Source organism: Trypanosoma cruzi, genomic scaffold (assembly GCF_000209065.1).
Source record: "Trypanosoma cruzi strain CL Brener 1047053516663 genomic scaffold, whole genome shotgun sequence".
Lineage (NCBI taxonomy): Eukaryota > Euglenozoa > Kinetoplastea > Trypanosomatida > Trypanosomatidae > Trypanosoma > Trypanosoma cruzi.
The window spans coordinates 63598-85080 of NW_001849354.1; the positions used below are offsets into that span (position 1 = coordinate 63598).

A 21483-nucleotide genomic window follows, 5' to 3' on the forward strand; every position below is an offset into this window, starting at 1 on the left:
CTCATTGCTCCCGTAAAGCAAAACACACACACAGGGAGAGAGAGAGAGAGAGGTCGCCCACTCAATGCAATAAAAACAAAACAGAAACAGTTACGGTGCTCCGCCCATGCAGCCAGGCAGGACGGCAGCGGTGCGTGTCGTGCAAAAGAGAGCACCAACGGGCCTGCATGGGTGTGCATGCAATATATACAATGGGCACATTATTTGTGTGCCTCGTGGGATGAGGTGAGGGCGAGAGTCCATGCAAGGGGACACGCACACAGAGAGTGAGTGAAAGACGAGTGTGTGTGCGGGCGGTGCATGGCGCTCTCTCACTCACTCTCACGCGGCCACCACCGCAGCAGCAGCCGCACACGCAACAACAAGAAGAAGAAGCAAAAGAGGGGAGGTGGTGTGGGAGACCGCGGTGCTGCTGTCGCTGTCGTCTTTATTTGCGGTGACATTTGTGCGAACAGCGTTTTCATCCTTTGCGGATTCCTCTTCGTTCTCTGTGGGATGTTCATGCTGTTGATGTTGTTGATCTTGTATTTCATCTTTTTGTTGCTGTTGTTCTTCTTCATGTTTTATGCTTTCTTCATCTTGTTTTTCCTGTATTTCTTGCTGATCTTTTAGTTCTTCTCGATGTTCTCGTTGTTCCAGTTGTCCTGATCGTTGTTTTTCTTTTCCGCGTTCTTGTTTCACTTGAAGTTGTTTGAACGTGTGTTGTTCTTGTGGCAGTGGGTTTTGGGTGCTCAGTTCATGTCCCGGTTCTTCTTTTTGTAATACTTTATTATTTTGTGTAGATTCGTGTTCGACTGGACTATCCTGGTCTTGTTTTGCTTTTTTTAGTTCATCTTCTTCTCCTTCTTCTGATAGTGATAGTGGAGGAGGAGGTGCTGGTTGATTTCTCGTGTCAGCTCCAGCTTCCGTCGGCCCTTTATTTTCATATTCATTCCCAGTTGGTTTGCGTGGACCGGCATCTAACTTCACTTCCTGCTCTTGTGGGACACGTATGTCCGTGTTTGGCATCGAAGCTTCCTTCCCTTCCTGTGAGTTTGTAGATCCTCCTCCTCCTCCTCCTCCTCCCGCTGCTGCTGCCGTTGTTTCTCCTTGCCTCACTGGTAAACTCAGATCTGAAGAAGATAAATGTTCCGCATTCTTGTCGTCCCTGCCAGTACCAAGATCATCGGTATCACCATTGGCTACCACCGCAGCACCGCACCACAGCACGCAGAGGGCACACACCAGCAGCACACGGCCAGTCATCATCATCGCCATCACTCCTTTCACTTGCGTGTAGCCCTCAGCACAGACTAACACCCCGTCAATAGAGAGAAAAAGCAAAAAAAGAAAGACACGGTCACTACAACACAAACAGCCGCCGCACCGTAACAAACGGCAGCAGCAGCAGCGCACACACCCACGCAGAGCTGCTGAGGCTGCCGTCGACTTCGCGAAGACGTGACGGTGTGCGGGTGGTCGTCGTGGTTGGTACTTCTGCACTGTTGGCCGCATCACTTGTTGCCTCTGGCGCGGCGGTCGTTGTCGTTGTTTTGGTAGTCGTAGTTGGTGCCTTTGTGGTTGTGGTCGTCGTGGTCTTTGATGCAGTCGTCTTCTTTTCTTCTTTTTCGGGTACAATCGGCCCACTTTGTGCCCCTGACGCAACGGTTGGTGCAGTAGGTAGCTGTAGCAGAACTCCAGGACTTTGTAACTGTGACTGACCCGACACACCTGAAGCACCTTGATTGTTGGAGGACCCACCGGTTGGCAAATCTTTTCTGTTATCTCTACCGTCCGAAGCAACTATTTCCTCATCAATTATGAATGGGTCCTTTTCCTTTCTGCCTGATATCTCTTCTTTTTTGCCTGGTTCCTGTAACCGTGATGCCTTTGGCACAGCGGGGTCAGTTCTGGGGGCATCATTAACTTCACTCGCCATCACGCAAACGGAGGGGCAGCAGCACAGGGCGAGCACCAACAGGGCGCACAGCAGACGGCACGTCATCATCATCGTGAGTGTGGTCGTCCATTCGTGTGGAGCTAATCTGCACAGTGAGGGACATGGAGAGCAACAGAGGAGACGAGAGGTGCAGCAGACACACACACAGAGGGCAAACCACGTGAGGAGAGGGCAGCAGCCAGGCATGCACCGTGCGCCGCACACCACGCACGACACACACTCCAATCCACGGCAACAGGCACACACACACACACACAGCCCTGCCGCAAGACCAACACACAGATGGAAGAGGGAGAAGCAAACAGGAGCGGCACACAAGGCTCCACCGCATGCACATACGGCGAGAGCGGTCCGTCGTGTCTGCACCCCTCACGGAGGGTGCGCACACACACAGGAGGAAGTGCAGCGCCCACAGCAACACAAAAGGAAAGTAACAATAGAAAGAGAAGAGATCCCCGCACACCACGCGGATTGTTGGTCCAGGGGAAGTGCAGCCAATATTCATCACAAAGCAGCTTGTTATCTTGTTTTGGTTGTATGCTGCGACAATAACGAGTGAGTAGCGCAAGGGCCGTCCGTACAAAAGTGGCAAGTATTCCGTCGCAAACGGGCCGTCGTGCGGGCTGGGGCGGTCCCACACAGTCGCAGTCCCAATTCCCAACAACGAGGGCATTCCCACAGTGGATGAAGCGGAGTCTCCCGTGGTCCGTCGGGGATCAGCAGCCCGTGGCGTCTGTTACGAGGCGGTGGCGGAAGCGCCGGTCCACCTCGAGTGCCCGCGTTTGTGCTTCCTGCGTGTCTTGCCTGCTGGCATGCTTGGCATTTTCGGTGGCGACCTGCGCGCAAGACGTCTGTTAAGAAGACGGTGGCGCCATCGTGGCATCCGCATGGGAGGCCCTCGCAAACTATTATAACGCCAGGCTGAGCACGTCGGGCATGTGCCCTCATACTGTGGACGGACAAGTGAACTCTGCCGCAGGTTGGGCAGGAGGACGTCAATCCGTCGCTCGCTGGTCGGCAAAAATTTGCGGCGCTCACGTCTGGAAGAGGTTCCGGCGGAGGCAGAGGCGGGCCGATCTCCTCAGTAAAGAAAGGAAGGCACCACCGACACAGGAGTTAATTGTAATCCGCAGGGCGCGTGCAGGTCCGTCGAAGAGTGGTCAGGAGTCGCATCGTACCTGCGCACAAAGTCGTGATTCGATGCCCGACGTCTGCTTGGACACCAGGGATGTTTTTTTTTTTTTTTTGTTACACCGACGAGCGCTTGTTGTGCGATGTGCGCGACTTCCTTCTTACTCCTGGACTTTCCTTCAGTACAGTCGCTTCACTGCAGTGAGGAAGCCCACGTGCCAGGCATCGACGCAGTCCTTCGGGAGGGATCGTGGCATGACGGCATCAGCGTCCGCTGTCACGCTGCGTGGGATTCCGCAGTGCCATGAGGAAAATGTGGAGTCAGCTGTACGACCTCAATCCTCCAGCGAAAGCGGCACGGCACAAATCTCCTCGCTGACGTCGTCGTGCACCGCCAGCGGGCCAAGGCAGAGCGACTCCATCGCCGAGAGGGAGTCTGTGGCGGCAGGAACTCGTGTGGGCGATTGGGATGCTGCCAGACGGGGAACTGGGAAGCGTCTGAGGCCATGCTCAGTGGCAGGACACTCCGCTCGGCAGGAGCATGCAAGGCTGCCAGCAGCTGTGCGGTGAAGCCCACAGGGAGCGCGGCTGTCCGGGGAGTCAAGTGGCATTGCAGCGGATCCAGATGGATGCTCAGCGAGAGGCGACAAGCCGTCCGTCCAGCGGCCTGCGTCATATGGTCCCAGAGAGGCGCAGGCCGCTTCAAGGGCCGATCGTCTGACACCGTCCAGGGCGTCTTGGGCTTGCCGTGGCTGGAAGACGGCCACCCCTCTGCAGCTCACAGTGCCCAGACAACAATGCGGTGCTCAGCATGAGGGGCGGATGTGGTGCGGGGAGATCTCCATGTGGCTGCGGACGCGTCGCATTTCCTTGAGGACGGCATCTCCCGGCAGCGGAATACTCGTCACTGCATTCCCATTTATCGAATAAAGCATGGTTTCCAAGCAGATTGCGCCACGCACGTCCTCAATATATCAATGAAATGTGAGGCGTTCTTGCTGTGTGGGTGCGCGAAACCCAATGATCCTCCGCAGCGGTGCTGGATTGGCTGCCAGGTGGACAGAAGTATCCTTCGTTGTTGCGCGTGGGCCGAGCGATGCCGTGCAGCTGTCGCGGTGCCGCACTTCCAGGCTGTGGAGATGAGTGGGGGCCGGACACGATGCGATTGCCTCGCCGCCGTGCTGCGACACACTGTGGATGCATCCGGCCAGAATGGAACGCATGGTGTGAAGGGACGCCCAATATCCTGCGACCAGTCGCGGATGGCGAAGCGGCACTGTCTGCATTTTGGTCTGGTTAAAGAATTTTTGTTTCATTCCCATTGTGCTGCGTGATGACGGCTCGTGAGCGTCTCTGGTGCTGGTGAGGGACGCGTTTCCAAAGGACACGTTGCAGGCACACAGCGTCGTTTAGAACAAAGGATTGGTGTCTGTCACCGTGAAGGCATCATCAACGGTCCCGGATGACAGCAGAATGCACTGCGGCTTCTTTTGGTGTTGCACATCGACTTTATTTGTTGGAGTGCTTGGTTTCATTCTCTTGGGGCTTTTGTGGAAGAAAGTGGGAGGTTGAGGGCATTAGAACTGAATACTTTTGAGTGGCTGGGTTCCGTTGGCTTGCGGCCGGTCGTGGCACTCTTTTGGGGTTTGGCAGCTCTTCTCTTTTGTTTACTTCCCACCGCAGCACGTGGATAATACTGATCCGAAGAACATTTGTTTGACCGCGTGTGGGTTGCTGCCGTGCGTGGTGCATGGACTATGTGATTGTGTGGGGAGGTGCATTGGAGTGACGAATACTTCTCTTTGGCGTGTCGCGGTGTGCCGGAATGATGTTCGAAAAACATGTGGAGGGTGTTGTTTGTAATTTGTGTGTCTTCTCTGGTGGAGCCGACATGCGTGCGGGGGTTGTGGCATTGCTGGCTGACAGTTCCACGTCACTTTTCAGCATTCCTGGATGTGCCGAGGAATGACGGCTGGCGACCAGCGTGTTGGTGCTGCTGGTGGGAATAAGTGCATCGGGAATAGGCCGTTTTCTCTTTTCCGTGCTGGAGCCGATGAACTGGCACGAGGGCACCGGCAGCAGGCTGCCTGCCAGCACGTGTGAGCAGCGGATCCATGCACACACAGACGCTCGTCGCAAGAGCGTGTGCGACCACAGTGGCCTTTTGTGGCGTGCTTTTGTGGACGTCAGCCCACCGAAGAATATGTGAACCAAACGGCTGACTGCACACGAGGAAAATAAGTGCGTGCACTGTGCCGTGTTTCAGCGTCGATGGCAGTGCGACAGGAAGCCCGTGCTGGCAGTTGAGATCTTTGCGTCGCGAGGGATGTCGGTGTTGATTTTGGATCGTCGAGGGTGAAATGATTTTGGTGCTGCCCGTGTGTGTGGCCACTCCGGCAGAGGGAGGACACAAAAGGGAGGGATGCAGGCGCTGCGTGTGTGTGTGCAGGTGCCATGCAACAACGTCACAACAAACATGCTGCGACTCGGTGACCCTCACATCATTGTGGTCCTCACGAACAGCCGAGGCACGGCCCACACCGATGCACTTAGTGGACGGATTGAGGCATCTTTTGAGGCGCAGCAGGGAGCAGGATGTGTTGGCGCTGCCACGACGTGCATGGAGTGTCACGATGGCACAGTCAGCTGTGGCTGGTGGAATATTTACTTCTCGGAGGCAACAGAGAGAGAGAGAGAGAGAGAGAGAGAGAGAGAGAGAGAGAGAGAGAGAGAGAGAGAGAGAGAGAGAGAGAGAGAGAGAGAGAGAGAGAGGGCTGCTCCTGCTGCTGGCGTTGTTTCTACCTCTTGTGGCCTCCCATGCCGATTAATGTCTGTCCGCTGATCATGGGTGCTGTGCCTCCACTACTGACTTCGTCTGCAGGCATTTCACAGCACCAGTGAAACACACATCGTGTCGCATGCTTTGGCTGTGGATATGGTGTCGTGAATGCAGCCGGCGTTATTTTGCCCGACTCCTTTTCACTGCTTTGCGACGAATAGATGCGTCCCCGCCCGAGTCATTCACTGCAGCTCCGTGTGTTGTACTGCCAGCACAAGACTCTCTTGTTGTCTGACGCCTGGCTGACAGTCAAACACCACTGCGTTGGGACATGCAAGGATGTGGACTGCCGCTCACGGTGTTGGGCACCGCGGTTTGGATGCGGCGGTCACACGAGCGGATGTATTGTGGCACAATGAAATGCGTGAAATATGCGGAATCACAGCGGCTGCAATAATATCAGCGGTGTGGCACCACGGAGTATGTGAGGGGGTGATGCATGCTGAATCACAGTGGGCGGCATGCGAGGGAAGTGCACCGCGACGGAGCGTCGTCCCGCCCTCAGCCTGCAGGAGAATGTACACCCACAAAATATATGGACGAGACACCACCAAACACACATGCCCTTCCATGCACCAATAAATAGGAGCGAAGGTGCGTTCTGGTGTGTGGGAGTCCACTCACATATTTTTATTTCCACCGCAATAAACGGTGAGGAATCAGGTGCCACAGCAACGAAAGGAAACACAAACATCTACTGCGGCACTTTACCAGCGAAAAGCAGGAACAACACAAACCGAATTATTGGCTGCACCAACGCAAGAAACATTCACAAGAGGGAAAAAACATAATTGTGCACCCTGCAGAAATCCTCAACACACGACCCAGGCATGAAGGTTTACCCTCTGCAAAAAAAAAAAAAACAAAAAAAACAAAACGCATGCAGACATCTGCCACCCTCCAAAAAGAAACACAAATAAATGGTTGCTTGATTTATTCCATTCCCTGCGCTTATTTTTTGCGTGTGCGGCTGCTGCGGTGGTGACCGCGCCTGCATGAAGTGGTGTGCGCTGAATATGAACGGAGGCCGAAGGCAACTGAATTGTTTTTGTGATGAATATTGGCTGCACTTCCCGTGGATCAAAGATCCACGTGGTGTGCGGGGATCATTCCTTTTTTATTGTTACTTTGCTGTTTGCACTGCACCTTTTTTTTTGTGTTTGCGTGCCCTCCGTGAGGGGTGAAGACACGACGGACCGCTCTCGCCGTATGTGCATGCGGTGGAGTCTTGCGTGCCGCTCCTGTTTGCTTCTCCCTCTTCCATCTGTGTGTTGGTGTTGCGGCAGGGCTGTGTGTGTGTGTGTGCCTGTTGCCGTGGATTGGAGTGTGTGTCGTGCGTGGTGTGCGGCGCACGGTGCATGCCTGGCTGCTGCCCTCTCCTCATGTGGTGTGCCCTCTGTGTGTGTGTCTGCCGCACCTCTCTTCTCCCCTGTTGCTCTCCATGTCCCTCACTGTGCAGATTAGCTCCACACCAATGAACGACCACACTCACGATGATGATGACGTGCCGGTTGCTGTGCGCCCTGTTGGTGCTCGCCCTGTGCTGCTGTCCGTGTGCCTTCACGACATCGGTTGTTTCGGAAAAAGATGCCCCCGATGTACCCCCAACACCGCTAAAGGAGCCAGCTCCGGGGAAAATTTCTTCAGTTTCAACTACCCCTACAGTTTTGGAACCGGGTAGTGTCGGTGCGGCATCTCAAGCAGGTTTGGTCGTTGCGGTAAAGACGCTAGGTGGACAGTCCATTACACAAGATAAAATAGGAGCGCCTGGTCATTCATTGCCAGGAGGTGGGAACAACGATCTGCCACGTTCAACGGATATTCCCGATAATACGGTAGAAAAAAATACGGAGCATAATACGGAAGAGTCCAAAACTAATAAAAAGGATAAGGTACAGACACCAAATACGACGACCACAACAACTACGACGACAACTACAACCACAGAGGCACCAAGTAATACGGCGATGAATACAAAAGTACCAACCACGACGACCACCCACGCACCGTCACGTCTTCGCGAAATCGACGGCACCCTCAGCAGCTCTGCGTGGGTGTGTACCCCGCTGCTGCTCGCCGCATCCGCGCTGGCGTAAACCGCTCTGGGCTGAAGAGGTGTATGCGGGCTGTGCGTGCCAGCACTCAACCGCGGGGACTTGTGTGCGTCTACTGTGGTCCGATGTAAAGAGGATAAACTATTGATTGTGTTTTGCTTCATTTGCTTCCGCTGCCCTGCTGTGTGCTCCGCGTTGCCCCCACATCCGCCACTTTGAACGCGTCTCAGTCACACTCATATGCACGACATGCATGCAACTGTTTGCGTGGACGTGCCGTTGAGTTTAGTTGCATGCGCACTGGAGACATTTGTGTGCAGGTTTTTGTTTCTTGTTTTTTTACTGTTTTACTATTTTACTTTATTGCTGCGTGTTTGCATTTTTTGTTTCCCCTTTTTTGTGTGTTTTTCTTGTTGTTAAATTTTGACAGGGTGTTGTGCGTCTTTTGCACTTTCATTGGTTCAATATTTCTCATGAAACGCGTGCTGCCGGCGGTGTTTTTTACTGTGCCGTGTCTTTTCTTTTGCCTTTCACTCTGCGTTGACGGGGAGTTAGTTTGTGCTGAAGGCTGCACGCAAGTGACAGGAGTGATGGCGATGATGATGACTGGCCGTGTGCTGCTGGTGTGTGCCCTCTGCGTGCTGTGGTGCGGTCCTGCGGTGGTGGTGTCGTCGGCGCCTGATGCTGCCCGTGCCCAAAGTGTTTGGCCTGAGTATTTGTTCCTAAATTGGCAGGAAATGTTGAGGAACGAATGCGAGGTGGAAAATCCGTATGAGAAGAATGTGGGTTTAAAAAAGTTAGCCGTGAATTGTTGTGTGCATGATGCGATGAGGGCGCTTTGCAGCGCTTTTTACGGTACGACTGTCATGGAAAATAAAGACCCCAAAGTTGAGGGTATTTGCAAAGAGTACGCTGGAAAACCAGATGATGTTGCTGATTGCCCAAAACCACAAACCAACCTGTCGTCTGCTGCGGTAAATTCAGTGAAAGTATCAGTTCCAGAAGCACCGAAAGACGAAGAAGAAGAATTGAGAAAGACACCGGAAGAGGTACCGACACCACTACCGGGAACACCTCTGGCGGATCCACCAGCAAAACCAACAAAAGTATCACCATCACCTCCACTGAAAGGACAACCCACCAACGCAGAGGAAGTGCCGGTGCCAAATTCAGAGGAAGGCTCAGTAAACACGGAGCCCACAAAAGATTCGGAAGAGGAGGACACTGACACAGACACAGACACCGAGCAGGATGAACCATCTAACAGTCAAGCCGAATCAACCACACCAACACCCACGGTTGTCAGCGATAATGATGATAACGAAACGGACAAGAGCACTGGAGAAGATACTCCGAACAATGCACCGGAATCCGATGTTGCCGGGACAGAAGAAAATCAAGAGGAAAATAAAAAAAATAAACCGAAGGAAAGAACGCTCCAAGTTGCGGGTATAAAAACCGCCACGGTGACGTCTGGCGACGCTGACGGCAGCACCGCGGTCTCCCACACCACCTCCCCTCTTTTGCTTCTTCTTCTTGTTGTTGTGTGTGCGGCTGCTGCTGCGGTGGTGGCCGCGTGAGAGTGAGGGAGAGAGCGCCATGCACCGCCCGCACACACACTCGTCTTTCCCTCACTCTCTGTGTGTGTCCCCTTGCATGGACTCTCGCCCTCACCTCACCCCACGAAGCACACACATAATGTGCCCATTGTATGTATTGCATGCACACCCATGCATGCCCGTTGGTGCTCTCTTTTGCACCACACGCACCGCTGCCGTCCTGCCTGGCTGCATGGGCGGAGCACCGTAACTGTTTTTAACATTCTTTTTTCTTGTTTTCTTTAATATATATATATTTTTAATCCTTTTTTTAATTATCTCCCCCATCCCTTCTCTTTTTTTGCTTTTTGGGGGCAATCACTATGGACGTTTTTTTCGTTTTTTCTACTCTTCCCTTTTTTAATTGTTTCTTGCTGCACTCTTCCTGCGAGGGGTGCCGTGTGTTTCCCGCCCAACTGCTCCACTCGCACACCCACCGACACGCTCATGACGACGGCCCTGTGCGCCTCGCCTGCTGCACGCATGAGGAGGGGCCGCGACGAACGGCGCGCTGAGGGAGCCGTGACGTGTGGGCGTGCGACGAGGGCCTGTGGGGCGGAGCACACATTTCTTTCCCTCTTGTTTTGTTTTCTTTTTTGCGGCCAGGGCGGGCAGACACCCGCAGCGCTACACACACACACACAGCCACGCCCTGCCGCCGTGTTTTTTTTATATTTGATGGGTGTGTGAGACCGTGGGGAGCGGAATGCGTGAGCGAACCCTCCGTGCCCACCACGTTGTTGTTGGCTCTCACCAACACTGTGCTGGGTGGATGGCACCTACTTGCCGTCGTTGCGGTGGTCCTCGTGCATCGAGTACAGTGCCGTCACACCGCGCGTGTGGCACTCTTGTTGTGGCTGCCCGTCATTCCTGTGACTATTTTCTTTCTTATTCCTCTCTTGTTTGTTGTTCAGTAATCAGCTTTAACTCAATTCATCCAAGAAAACAAGGAGAAGCAATGCCTGGAAATCAAGCGTCTGCTGTGCCGCAGGGAGATATTCGGAGGAGAGCGAGGCCGGAGTTGGAGGGTATCACAGGTCAACCCGCTGCGACACAAATAAGAGTGGAGGAGGCGCGGCGACCAGAGTGGACCATGAGCAGCACAGTAAAGGACATCCTGCTGGAGGGAAGCACTGGAATGGCCAACATGATGCTCAATGATTTCCTTTGGGATTATGTTGGCGGCGGGGCAGCCGTTGATGAAGACCACAATGTTACGATGGAGGTGTTTTTCCATAAGCCGGATGATTACGTACAAGACCAGCAGCTTTTTGATGAGATTCATAATTTAACAGAGTACCAAAAGCTAGAAGGGAGGAGAATACTATTGGAGGCTACTACTAAGCTTGAAGGAGAAGGCGTGTTCATTCTTGAAGAATGGAGGGATTTTGGAAGAAAGGCTACGGTCGCTCTTTTTGCAAGGGAAAAACTAAACAAAGTTCTCACCCAAGTACTGAAAGAAAAAATGCTTGAGGCAAGAGGAAGAGCATGGCAGCAACGAGAACTAGAATTTACTATTTCCACTAATATCGAAGATGTACTGTTTAAAGGTAGTCCTCGCTTCATGGACATAAAGCTGAATGATTTTCTTGCGTTGAAATTGTGCGGCTGGGGCATTTTGCGCGCCAATCGGAATGTCTTGTTGAAGAAGTTTTTCAGGGAACCCTCGAAGTATATCCGTGATGCGTGAGTATTGGTCAAAATACAGGCATCAGTTTATTATGCGAGAATGGATATTGCCGTATGGAATGAAATGGTTTTTGATGAGGATATACGCAAGCTTTACGAGAATGGTGTACACAAACTATTTGAGTGGTCAGAAGCTGCTGCGGAGGTAAAAGCAAGTGTTGAACGCATCACTAAACAGTTTTTGGATGCGGCCGTCATTGAATCGATGAGCCCAATGACGAAGAGCGCACCGATGAAACTGGAGGGATGCTACGAGTCTGTGTACAATTCGAGGTGGAGCCATGTCGTGGAAGTTCCTGGCGGCGAGGGGACGGGAATGGAAGTGAGGGAGGGGAAACCACCGCAGTCATGGAAGTACAAGGCAGTTGGCGACACCCTCGAAAGGAATGACGATGTGGAGGAACCCGATGCACCACGTCTCAGGCTGACGGTGCTCACCTCGGACAAGGGATGGCCGTACTCGTGGAAGGAGGAGGACTCCATTCGTGACTGCTACGTGAACTGTGAGGTGGAGCGAGTGTGGAAGATCGTCAAAAGGGATTTAACCGAGTGGTTCAACACTGACGGTGGGGACTACTTTACGACTGACCGGAGTGTGTTGATTGGGACGCCCGGGATGGGGAAGTCGATGAATGCCGGCTCGTACCTCCTCTACCAGCTGCTGCACTACGATGCGGAGCAGCTCCCAATGGTTGCGTACTTTATTGGGAATCGAACATTTCTGTTTGACAAAATCGCAAAAACGGTGTCAGTGTACATGAGTGAGGGCAGTATCCTTCGTATTATGGACGGCTTGTCTCGGCGTGGGGTGAAGGGGTATATTATCTACGACGTGGCATTGAAGGGTCATGAACCGTTTACTGGTTTGCCTTGCCGGGGATGGGGCATGATTGTGGTGACACCACCGAACATAAACAACTACGAATGATGGGCGAAGCAAATGGGAGCGGAAGAATTCATAATTAATTGTCCCGAAGAAAACGATGTGAAGGCAATGTGCTCTTGGATAAAGCGCAATCAAATTCCGCAGGAGCAAGCGAAATACTGGAAGGAGGTGAATGGTTGCATGAATAAAGTGGGGCCAATTCTCCGCTTCATTTTTGGCAAACAGGCATCTGATGACCGCATTAACGCGTGTCAACAGGCTGTAGATGGGATGAACGCTTTGACATTCGAGCGTTACTTGTATTTTGGATATTGTTGATTGTCCAACAACAGCGACTTGTTTCAAAAGCTTGTAAGGGTTGTCCAAATACGACAAAGATACAACATTGAACTGTCTTTGAATGTACTGACATTTCCCTACGTAGAAAGCAAAACATTGTCCCGGTTGGAAAATGAAAGGAAGCACTTCAATTTTATCTTCCTTGTTTTGAGGTTCTGGGATTATGTCCCACCATATCTTATTGAAAAGTATGCCGTATCCGCATTTTTGAATGGGGATTTCCTGCGTGCGGTAAGACTTAAAATTGAGGAACTGAGGCCACCAGGACGACGTGAGCCACACAGCTGTGTGCTGAAAGAGCACTCAGACACGAGCTTCACCAGAAAAGAGGTTCTACCGCCACCGGAACGTCTTTCCAATCCGGTTGCTATGGACCACTGGGTGCTGTATGAACCGAAGGTCCAACACTTTCCGCTGGTGGACGGCTTTTTCTTTGTGGACTCAAATCCAATGACGCTGGTTGGGCTGCGGATGTCTACGGCAAGTAAGCACCACAACCAGCACCGTGAGGCAGTTCACTGAGTGTCTGGCGGCATATTTTGATGATTGGGAGGAGTTATCCCGAGACATGTTGTGGGAGATTATTTATGTGCAGCACGAGATATACAGGCCGACGAAGGAATGGCAGAGATGTGATGTCGTCAATTCCAATACTTTGGGCGACGGTGAAAACCGAGAGATTGCGGCGTTCTGGAAGGAAAAGGTGCGCCAGTATCAGGTGTCAATATCATCCAGAGACTTTTGAAGAGACGAGGCACTCCGAAGTGAAGAAGAACTGTTGAAATGGGAAAACGAATTGGGAAAGGGGCAGTTTTTGATTTCTGGTAAAAAAAAATATTATGGGATTTATATGTTTTTGGATACTTGTGTGGCTACGGTGCGGGTGCACCCGCACCAGACGGCAGTATATCACACAGATTTCAGAACTGTCCAACGCTATCGAACTTAACAGTGGCAGAAAGAAATTAGGGAGGGAGTGGGGTTGTTTGTTTTCTGGTGAAAAACATTGGGTGATTTTCATATAGTATGCTGATTGTGTGTGTGTATACGAGGCATAATTGGAAAACTGCCCCGGTATGAGGGAATCATTGTGTTTGGCGCTGTCGCAGTACCACTGCATTGCCCATTTTCTTCTATTGTGCTCTAAGGCTCATCACTAACAGAAGCATTTTTAAGGGATGGACGACGAATAGGTTGTATTGATGAAATGGTGCACACCGTGTGGCTGCATGGAGTGAGGCGCCGCGTCGTGGATGGATAAGGATCCGCTTCCGCGTGTGGCTCTTTGGGTGGTTGCTTGCTCCGTGTGCGTTGTGTGCCGGCAGCGGGCTGTGTTCGTATCCCGTTGGCCGTGGGATTGAACTGGAGACGGTGGCGGTGTGTCTCTTTTCCTCGCCCATTGTGGGTGAATGCGGGCGGTGCGCGCGTTTGTTGTGTGGAGGGCCGAATCCTCCCATGCGCGGACTGACAGCACTGCGATGGTGTGTGTGTGTGTGTGAGGGCGATTGTGCTCCGCGCTGTTCCTTCCGGATTCTCTTGTGTCCCGCTCTCCGCGTGGGTGCTCTGCTCTGCTCCCCACGGACGTGCCTGATGTGTTGCCGCTGTCGCTGTGCTCCTCTCCGCCTCTTGAACACAGACACGCTAGGAAGGAAAGCAAACAAACGCTACTGTGAAATTCGAAGACTCTTAAAGGACCAACAGCAAACACACCGCCCACACACACACATATTTATATGCTCTCACGTGTTGCTGCTGTGAAGGCACCCCGCACACACAACCGTCGCCGCGTGACCGGATCCAGCGGAAAGATGAGGGAAGGAAGAGAGAGTGAGCCGCAGAGGCCCAACATGTCCCGGCATGTGTTTACTTCCGCGGTGCTGCTTCTCCTTGTCGTTATGATGATGTGCTGTGGCACTGGAGCTGTGACCTCCGATGAGGAGCATTCAACTATTCCAAATTTTGAATGGACGGGCATCACGAATGATAAGGAAGTTGTGGAATCACTGGGTGTTCCCGGCCTTCTAAAAGTGGGGAATGACGTATTTGCCGTTGCCGAGGCGCAGTGCAAGAAGGATGGAAACAGCGGCTTTTCTGGGATTGCATCCCAACTACTCACGATGGGAAAAGGTAACGAACCGAAGGAAGTGCTGAAGGATGCCAAAAAGGATACACAAGTTCTGGAGGAAGGTACCTCCCCAGAGGAGGAGAGGAGAGTAGATGTGAGCCGACCAACAGCAGTTGTGGAGGGAGGTAAGATTTACATGCTTGTTGGAAAACACAGCCATGGAGATGTCGCTGAATGTAAGGCTACGAGCGAGAAGACCAAATCGGGAATATTGCTGGTAAAAGGAAACGTCGGTGGTGATGAAGCCGAGAAAAAAATTCGTTGGAACGATACTGACGGTCTCCCGTGCACTATAGGCGAGGAACACAAATCCCTGTCACAGCTGATTCTTGGCGGTGGATCGGGTGTCAAGTTGAAGGACGGCACTTTTTTTTTCCCCGTGGAAGCCACGAAAAAGAAGGAGAAGAAGGAGGAGAAAGATGTGAAAACCGTTTCGCTGATCATATACTCCTTGAAGGACACTAAGAGTTGGAAGCTGTCGAAGGGGATGTCTGCCGATGGCTGCGGTGATCCCTCCGTCGTGGAGTGGAAGGAAAAACTCATGATGATGACAGCGTGTGATGATGGCCGCCGCAGGGTGTACGAAATCGGTGACAAGGGGGAATCGTGGACGGAGGCACTCGGAACACTCTCGCGCGTGTGGGGCAACAAACAAAAGCGACATGAGAAGGGCGTTACAAGCGGGTTAATCACAGCGACGATTGACGGTGTTGATAGTGATAAGAGGAATGTGATGCTCGTTACTCTGCCGGTGTATTCCGAGAAGGACGGCAAGAAAAAGGGTAAACTCCATCTTTGGCTGACGGACAATGCGCACATTGTTGATATTGGGCCGGTATCCGGTGATGATGACGTTGCCGCCAGTTCCCTGTTGTACAGAAGTGCTGAGGGTGAAACTAAGGAGGAGTTGATTGCACTGTACGAGAAGAAGAAGGAGGGCGGTGAGGATACAGCATCACTCGGTATGGTCTCTGCGCTTCTGACAGCGCAGCTGCAGCGGGTGAAGGAGGTGCTGACGACCTGGAAGGAAGCAGACGAACGTGTCTCCAAGCTTTGCCCCACTTCAAGCGCTACGGAGGACACCTCATCTGGCACTGCCTGCGGCGCTGTTAAGATCACGGATGGGCTGGTTGGCTTTTTGTCCGGCAAGTTCTCTGATGGCACATGGAGGGACGAGTACCTCGGCGTGAACGCCACAGTAAAGGAGAATGATGTTGGGGGTAAGAAGGCAACATTGCATGAAGGCGGTGTGACTTTCCAGGGAGCGTGGGCGCAGTGGCCCGTTGGCAAGCAGGGGGAGAATCAGCTGTACCACTTTGCGAACTGCAACTTCACTCTTGTGGCGACGGTGTCCATCCACAAGGTGCCGAAAGGAGACAATCCATTGATGGGTGTGAAGATGAATGATAATGGGAAGACTGTACTCCTGGGACTGTCGTACAACAACAAAGAAACGAAATGGATTCTACTGTGTGGTGACAAAAGGTCTGAGGAGCTCAGCAGCCCTTGGGAGCCAGGGAAAAAACACCAATTGGCCATTGTGCTGCAGAACGGCAGCCAGGGCTCGGCGTACGTTGATGGTCAGCCTGTGGGTGGGGATGAACAATGTGCATTGGAAACTGCGGATTCGAAGGTGATATCACACTTCTTCATTGGAGGGGACGAACGCAGTGCAGGCGGCGCAGGGAGCGAAGAAGAAGTGTCTGTGACGGTGACGAACGTCCTGCTGTACAACCGCCCGTTGATTTCCGCAGAGATTGACGCTCTCAACCCGAATAAACTCCCCATTCCACCTCCGGTAGGTGGAAGTGCGCAAGGAACATTGTTGCAATCTCCTTCTGACGGGCAGCCGCTGTCGGATCTTAAATTGTTGAATGAAGATGAGGGTGTGGGCGGTGGCAGTGCATCCACATCAGCGGTGTCCACTGTAACGACTTCCTCAGGAAAAGAGCAATCCGCAAACCAGCTGTCGTCAGGAATATTTTCCGGTGGAAAAAAAAATGTGGATGGCGGTTCTTCATCCAATGATGACCAAACGGTGGGAGCGGAAGCTGGAGATACGGTGCCGGGGGATGGACCACCCCAAACTCCTGCGGGGACTCCCGCCACAGCAGATGCAAACACTCCTACCGCTACTGGCAAGAAGCAAGTTGACCCCGCAGATACAACTGAGGTGAGCGTGAGCTCTGGTGGGTATGGGGAGACGGCGGGAGGAACGGATGCGCAGAAGGAAGAGGTCCATCCACAGGACGGGGACGTAAATGCTACGGCGCTCAGCAGCAGCCTTGGAAATTTGTCGCAGGTGAATAACAGCGATGCCGGCACCATGCGTGAGAGCGGACTGCTGCCATCGCTGCTGCTTCTGTTGGGACTGTGGGGGTTTGCGGCTCTGTGAGGAGTGACTGGCAGCCGCGTGGGACACTTGCGCCCTCCCCACAGAATTACTGTCTCTGGAAAGAATATCTCTGATACTTTTACTTTTTTTTTGTGCGTATTTTAAATTTATTTTAATTTTTGCTTCTTTTCTTGTTTTAAAATTCTTTTTTTTTTTTTTTACTTTTGTGGCAATCACTGTGGACGTTTTTTCTTTTTTTCTACTCTTCCCTCTTTTAATTGTTTATTGCTGCACTCTTCCTGCGAGGGGTGCCGTGTGTTCCCGCCCAACTGCTCCACTCGCACACCCACCGACACGCTCATGACGACGGCCCTGTGCGCCTCGCCTGCTGCACGCATGAGGAGGGGCCGCGACGAACGGCGCGCTGAGGGAGCCGTGACGTGTGGGCGTGAGACGAGGGCCTGTGGGGCGGAGCACACATTTCTTTCCCTCTTGTTTTGTTTCTTTTTTGCGGCCGGGGCTGGCAGACACCCGCAGCGCCACACACACACACAGCCACACCCTGCCGCCGTGTTTTTTTGTTTTGTTTTCTTCTTTTTGTTTTTGTGGATGGTGTGTGCTGCCACCGCGTGTGATTGTTGAGGTTGTGCCGTACCGCATGCATCGCTGCTCTCCAGCTGTGCCTCTTGCTGTGCTGATGTGCCTCCCTGTGCTTCTCTTTTTCTCTGCTTTTCCAGCGCACACGCACACAGACTTAACTAGTTGCACGGTGCTCTGAAAGAATTTGTTGGCGACGGCGGGAAGCCTTTTTGCATTCCGCTTGGGGCCGGCTGTCGCGGCTGCACGATGCCCGCCATGCGTGAGGGCGCTGCCTGCTCTTGGGGTCATTCTTCTCTTCCCCTCTGTATTTGCGTTGCTCGGTGCATGCGTTGCTCGGTATGCTGACGCGTGACGGACGGTGCCACGATGGCCTCCTCCGGCGATGAAAGTCGCTGTGTTCTCAGCACACGTCCACACACTCTTTCTTGTCTCACTGTTGGAGTGATTGCAGCAGGGCATTGCTGCGAGCGTGATGGGGACCACGACGGCGCCACCCCTCGAGAAGGTCCCACGCACTTTCGGTTGTGGAGCGGCGAGGCGGTTTGCCTGCAGCCCGACTGACAGAACCGCACAGTCGTTTCATTGCGGTCACTCTGACGGCATCACCCGCTGCGGTGGTGTCCGCAAGAGCAGCAGCCCCGATGAGGATGGCCTCGTAGTTGTCTGGCAGCTCAGAACTTCAGGCCCTTCGCTCTTCAGAATTGCCCTTTCTGTCCGACTGGCGTAGCACCATCTCGGCATGGTTCTTCTGCAGGAGTGCAGGCACCAGAGTGCCCAGCGACGGGGCTCATTGGCCGCAGTTTCTTCCACCAGACGTGCAGTGGGCGTGCCGGTGGCGTGGCCCTCTTGGTGCGCCACACCTTGCCGTGCGAGCCCCTGTCGCTCCCTGGCACCAACTGCGTGGAGACCACCGCCCTCCGCGTGTGCCCACCGGCCAGCTCCAGAATGTACGTGGTGAACCTCTGCAGCCTTTCCCGGAAACTGCTCACGCTGCTCACCTTGCGAGCAACATTCGTCGCCCTTGTCCTGCAGCGCCCATCGCGTGCGAAACTAATTCACACGATGAGCTGCGGGACGGTTGCTCACGATCAACGACGGCAGGAGAGGACTTCGCCGCCACCCCAAGCGGCATGGAGATTGAGCTATCCCACGACCCGGCACAGGCAACGTGGATCAGCGGCCGCCACGTCTTGTTTCCCGACGTGACTGTGCAATGCGTACTGCGTGTCTCCCACTGGACGTCCACCAGTTTACATGGACTTGGACCACCCTTTGGTATTGTAGACTGCAGGGACGGAGGACGACATCCCGCGACAGGCAGGCATGCTGCCACGACGAAAACATGCCGTCGTTGTCATGCATGAAACCGACTGGACAGCATTCACTTTGCGTCGGCGTTCATGCACGTTGCCGACCGCACGCTTGTTGCCTTGGGTGCAGACATCCGTGCCTGTGCTGCGGCAAAGCAAGCTGCCGTGTCACTTGTGGCCACATGGGCTGCCGAGCACTGCCTGAGGATCAGCGCCGACAGGAGCGGTGCCGCTCTGTTCTGCATCGTTTCACGCTGACGGTCTGAGGAGGACACGGCCGACCATCGTCTGGGCGGTGGGAAGCCACGCGTCAAGTCCCACCCCGTGCGCCTGCTCGGCAATGCGATTGATCGACACCTCAATTTTGGTGTGCACGTCGCCGCCGCTGCACAGCAGACCGTGCCACGCCGCCATCAACTGCGGCTGGGTGCGGAGCTGGGGCGTCCCAGCAACACCTTGCGGTCCTTCTGGTTGGGTGCATCCACAGTGCGTTGCAGCACGGTGTCGAGGCAACCGCTCCGTGTCCGGCCCCCGCTCACCTCCACATCCTGGAAGTGCGGCACCGCGACAGCTGCACGGCATCGCTCGGCCCACGCGCAACAACGAAGGATACTTCTGTCCACCTGGCAGCCAATCTAGCACCGCTGCGGAGGTTCATTGGGTTTCGCGCACCCACACAGCAGGAACGCCTCACATTTCATTGATATATTGAGGACGTGCGTGGCGCAATCTGCTTGGAAACCATGCTTTGGTCGATAAATGGGAATGCAGTGACGAGTATTCCGCTGCCGGGAGATGCCGTCCTCAAGGAAATGCGACGCGTCCGCAGCCACATGGAGATCTCCCCGCACCACATCCGCGCCCCTCATGCTGAGCACCGCATTGTTGTCTGGGCACTGTGAGCTGCAGAGGGGTGGCCGTCTTCCAGCCACGGCGCGCCACTTGACGCCCTGGACGGTGTCAGACGATCGGCCCTTGAAACGGCCTGCACCTCCCTGGGATCATATGACGCAGGCCGCTGGACGGACGGCTTGTCGCCTCTCGCTGAGCATGCGTCTGGATTCGCTGCAATGCCACTTGACTCCCCGGACAGCCGCGCTCCCTGTGAGGCTTCACCGCACAGCTGCCGGCAGCCTTGCATGCTCCTGCCGAGCGGAGTGTCCTGTCACTGAGCATGGCCACGGACACTTCCCAGTTCCCCGCCTGGCAGCAGCATCCCAATCGCCCACACGAGTTCCTGCCGCCACAGGCTCCCTCTCGGCGATGGAGTCGCTCTGCCTTGGCCCGCTGGCGGTGCACGACGACGTCAGCGAGGAGATTTGTGCCGTGCCGCTTTCGCTGGAGGATTGAGGTCGTACAGCTGACTCCACATTTTCCTCATGACGCTGCGGAATCCCACGCAGCGTGACAGCGGACGCTGATGCCGTCATGCCACGATCCCTCCCGAAGGACTGCGCCAATGCCTGGCACGTGGGCCTCCTCACTGCAGTGAAGCGACTGTATTGAAGGAAAGTCCAGGAGTAAGAAGGAAGTCGCGCACATCGCACAACAAGCGCTCGTCGGTGTAACAGAAAAAAAAAAAAAACATCCCTGGTGTCCAGGCAGACGTCGGGCATCGAATCACGACTTTGTGCGCAGGTACGATGCGACTCCTGACCACTCTTCGACAGGCCCGCACGCGCCCTGCGAATCACAATCAGCCACTGCTTCGGTCGTGCCACCCATCCCTCACCAACGACACCGACCAGTGCATCACACGTTGTGGTCCAAATTTTTGTTTCCGATTGTGAATGGTGGGAGTCAGAGGCACTCTCTGTCAATATCTGTTTGCGTGTTCACACACTGGACACCAAACAACCCTGAATTATCCGCTGCTTGGAGGAATTTCGCGAGCTCTTGCCCACACGGGTGCTGCACTCGGCTGATCGTTTTCGAGCGGCTGCTGCATCACACGTTGTGGTCCAAATTTTTGTTTCCGATTGTGAATGGTGGGAGTCAGAGGCACTCTCTGTCAATATCTGTTTGCGTGTTCACACACTGGACACCAAACAACCCTGAACTATCCGCTGCTTGGAGGAATTTCGCGAGCTCTTGCCCACACGGGTGCTGCACTCGGCTGATCGTTTTCGAGCGGCTGCTGCATCACACGTTGTGGTCCAAATTTTTGTTTCCGATTGTGAATGGTGGGAGTCAGAGGCACTCTCTGTCAATATCTGTTTGCGTGTTCACACACTGGACACCAAACAACCCTGAACTATCCGCTGCTTGGAGGAATTTCGCGAGCTCTTGCCCACACGGGTGCTGCACTCGGCTGATCGTTTTCGAGCGGCTGCTGCATCACACGTTGTGGTCCAAATTTTTGTTTCCGATTGTGAATGGTGGGAGTCAGAGGCACTCTCTGTCAATATCTGTTTGCGTGTTCACACACTGGACACCAAACAACCCTGAACTATCCGCTGCTTGGAGGAATTTCGCGAGCTCTTGCCCACACGGGTGCTGCACTCGGCTGATCGTTTTCGAGCGGCCGCTGCATCACACGTTGTGGTCCAAATTTTTGTTTCCGATTGTGAATGGTGGGAGTCAGAGGCACTCTCTGTCACTATCTGTTTGCGTGTTCACACACTGGACACCAAACAAC

At 53.8% G+C, this 21483-nt stretch overlaps 5 protein-coding genes and 2 pseudogenes across 5 annotated transcripts, besides 19 other annotated features; 5 read left to right on the plus strand and 2 right to left on the minus strand.

Annotated features, from left to right (window-relative positions):
- Positions 1–803: a sequence feature (areas not merged during assembly with more than two copies in the genome that could not be assigned to a particular haplotype).
- Tc00.1047053508109.10 (mucin-associated surface protein (MASP), putative) lies at positions 322–1257 on the minus strand (the record flags this gene model as incomplete). The annotated part of the gene is made up of 1 exon (XM_805287.1): positions 322–1257. One exon carries the CDS (start codon positions 1255–1257, stop codon positions 322–324), a length of 936 nt encoding a protein of 311 aa, XP_810380.1.
- Positions 497–662: a microsatellite.
- Positions 804–3229: a sequence feature (haploid, Esmeraldo-like haplotype).
- Positions 1042–1065: a microsatellite.
- Tc00.1047053508109.14 (mucin TcMUCII, putative) lies at positions 1343–1990 on the minus strand (the record flags this gene model as incomplete). The annotated part of the gene is made up of 1 exon (XM_805291.1): positions 1343–1990. One exon carries the CDS (start codon positions 1988–1990, stop codon positions 1343–1345), a length of 648 nt encoding a protein of 215 aa, XP_810384.1.
- Positions 1518–1595: a microsatellite.
- Positions 3230–3916: a sequence feature (areas not merged during assembly with more than two copies in the genome that could not be assigned to a particular haplotype).
- Positions 3917–4820: a sequence feature (heterozygous, Esmeraldo-like haplotype).
- Positions 4821–5726: a sequence feature (areas not merged during assembly with more than two copies in the genome that could not be assigned to a particular haplotype).
- Positions 5727–6362: a sequence feature (haploid, Esmeraldo-like haplotype).
- Positions 5753–5842: a microsatellite.
- Positions 6363–7856: a sequence feature (areas not merged during assembly with more than two copies in the genome that could not be assigned to a particular haplotype).
- Positions 6759–6786: a microsatellite.
- Positions 7403–8005, plus strand: Tc00.1047053508109.20 (mucin TcMUCII, putative; the record flags this gene model as incomplete). The annotated part of the gene is made up of 1 exon (XM_805288.1): positions 7403–8005. The coding sequence occupies one exon, from the start codon at positions 7403–7405 to the stop codon at positions 8003–8005; it is 603 nt and encodes a 200-aa protein (XP_810381.1).
- Positions 7857–9812: a sequence feature (heterozygous, non-Esmeraldo-like haplotype).
- On the plus strand, positions 8554–9543 carry Tc00.1047053508109.30 (mucin-associated surface protein (MASP), putative; the record flags this gene model as incomplete). The annotated part of the gene is made up of 1 exon (XM_805289.1): positions 8554–9543. The coding sequence occupies one exon, from the start codon at positions 8554–8556 to the stop codon at positions 9541–9543; it is 990 nt and encodes a 329-aa protein (XP_810382.1).
- Positions 9803–9840: a sequence feature (AT_rich).
- Positions 9813–10556: a sequence feature (haploid, Esmeraldo-like haplotype).
- Positions 10520–13243, plus strand: Tc00.1047053508109.50 (annotated as a pseudogene).
- Positions 10557–13802: a sequence feature (areas not merged during assembly with more than two copies in the genome that could not be assigned to a particular haplotype).
- Positions 13803–14573: a sequence feature (heterozygous, Esmeraldo-like haplotype).
- On the plus strand, positions 14209–16995 carry Tc00.1047053508109.60 (trans-sialidase, putative; the record flags this gene model as incomplete). Its single annotated transcript, XM_805290.1, has 1 exon — positions 14209–16995. One exon carries the CDS (start codon positions 14209–14211, stop codon positions 16993–16995), a length of 2787 nt encoding a protein of 928 aa, XP_810383.1.
- Positions 14574–21483: a sequence feature (areas not merged during assembly with more than two copies in the genome that could not be assigned to a particular haplotype).
- Positions 17070–17163: a sequence feature (T-rich).
- On the plus strand, positions 18896–19747 carry Tc00.1047053508109.70 (annotated as a pseudogene).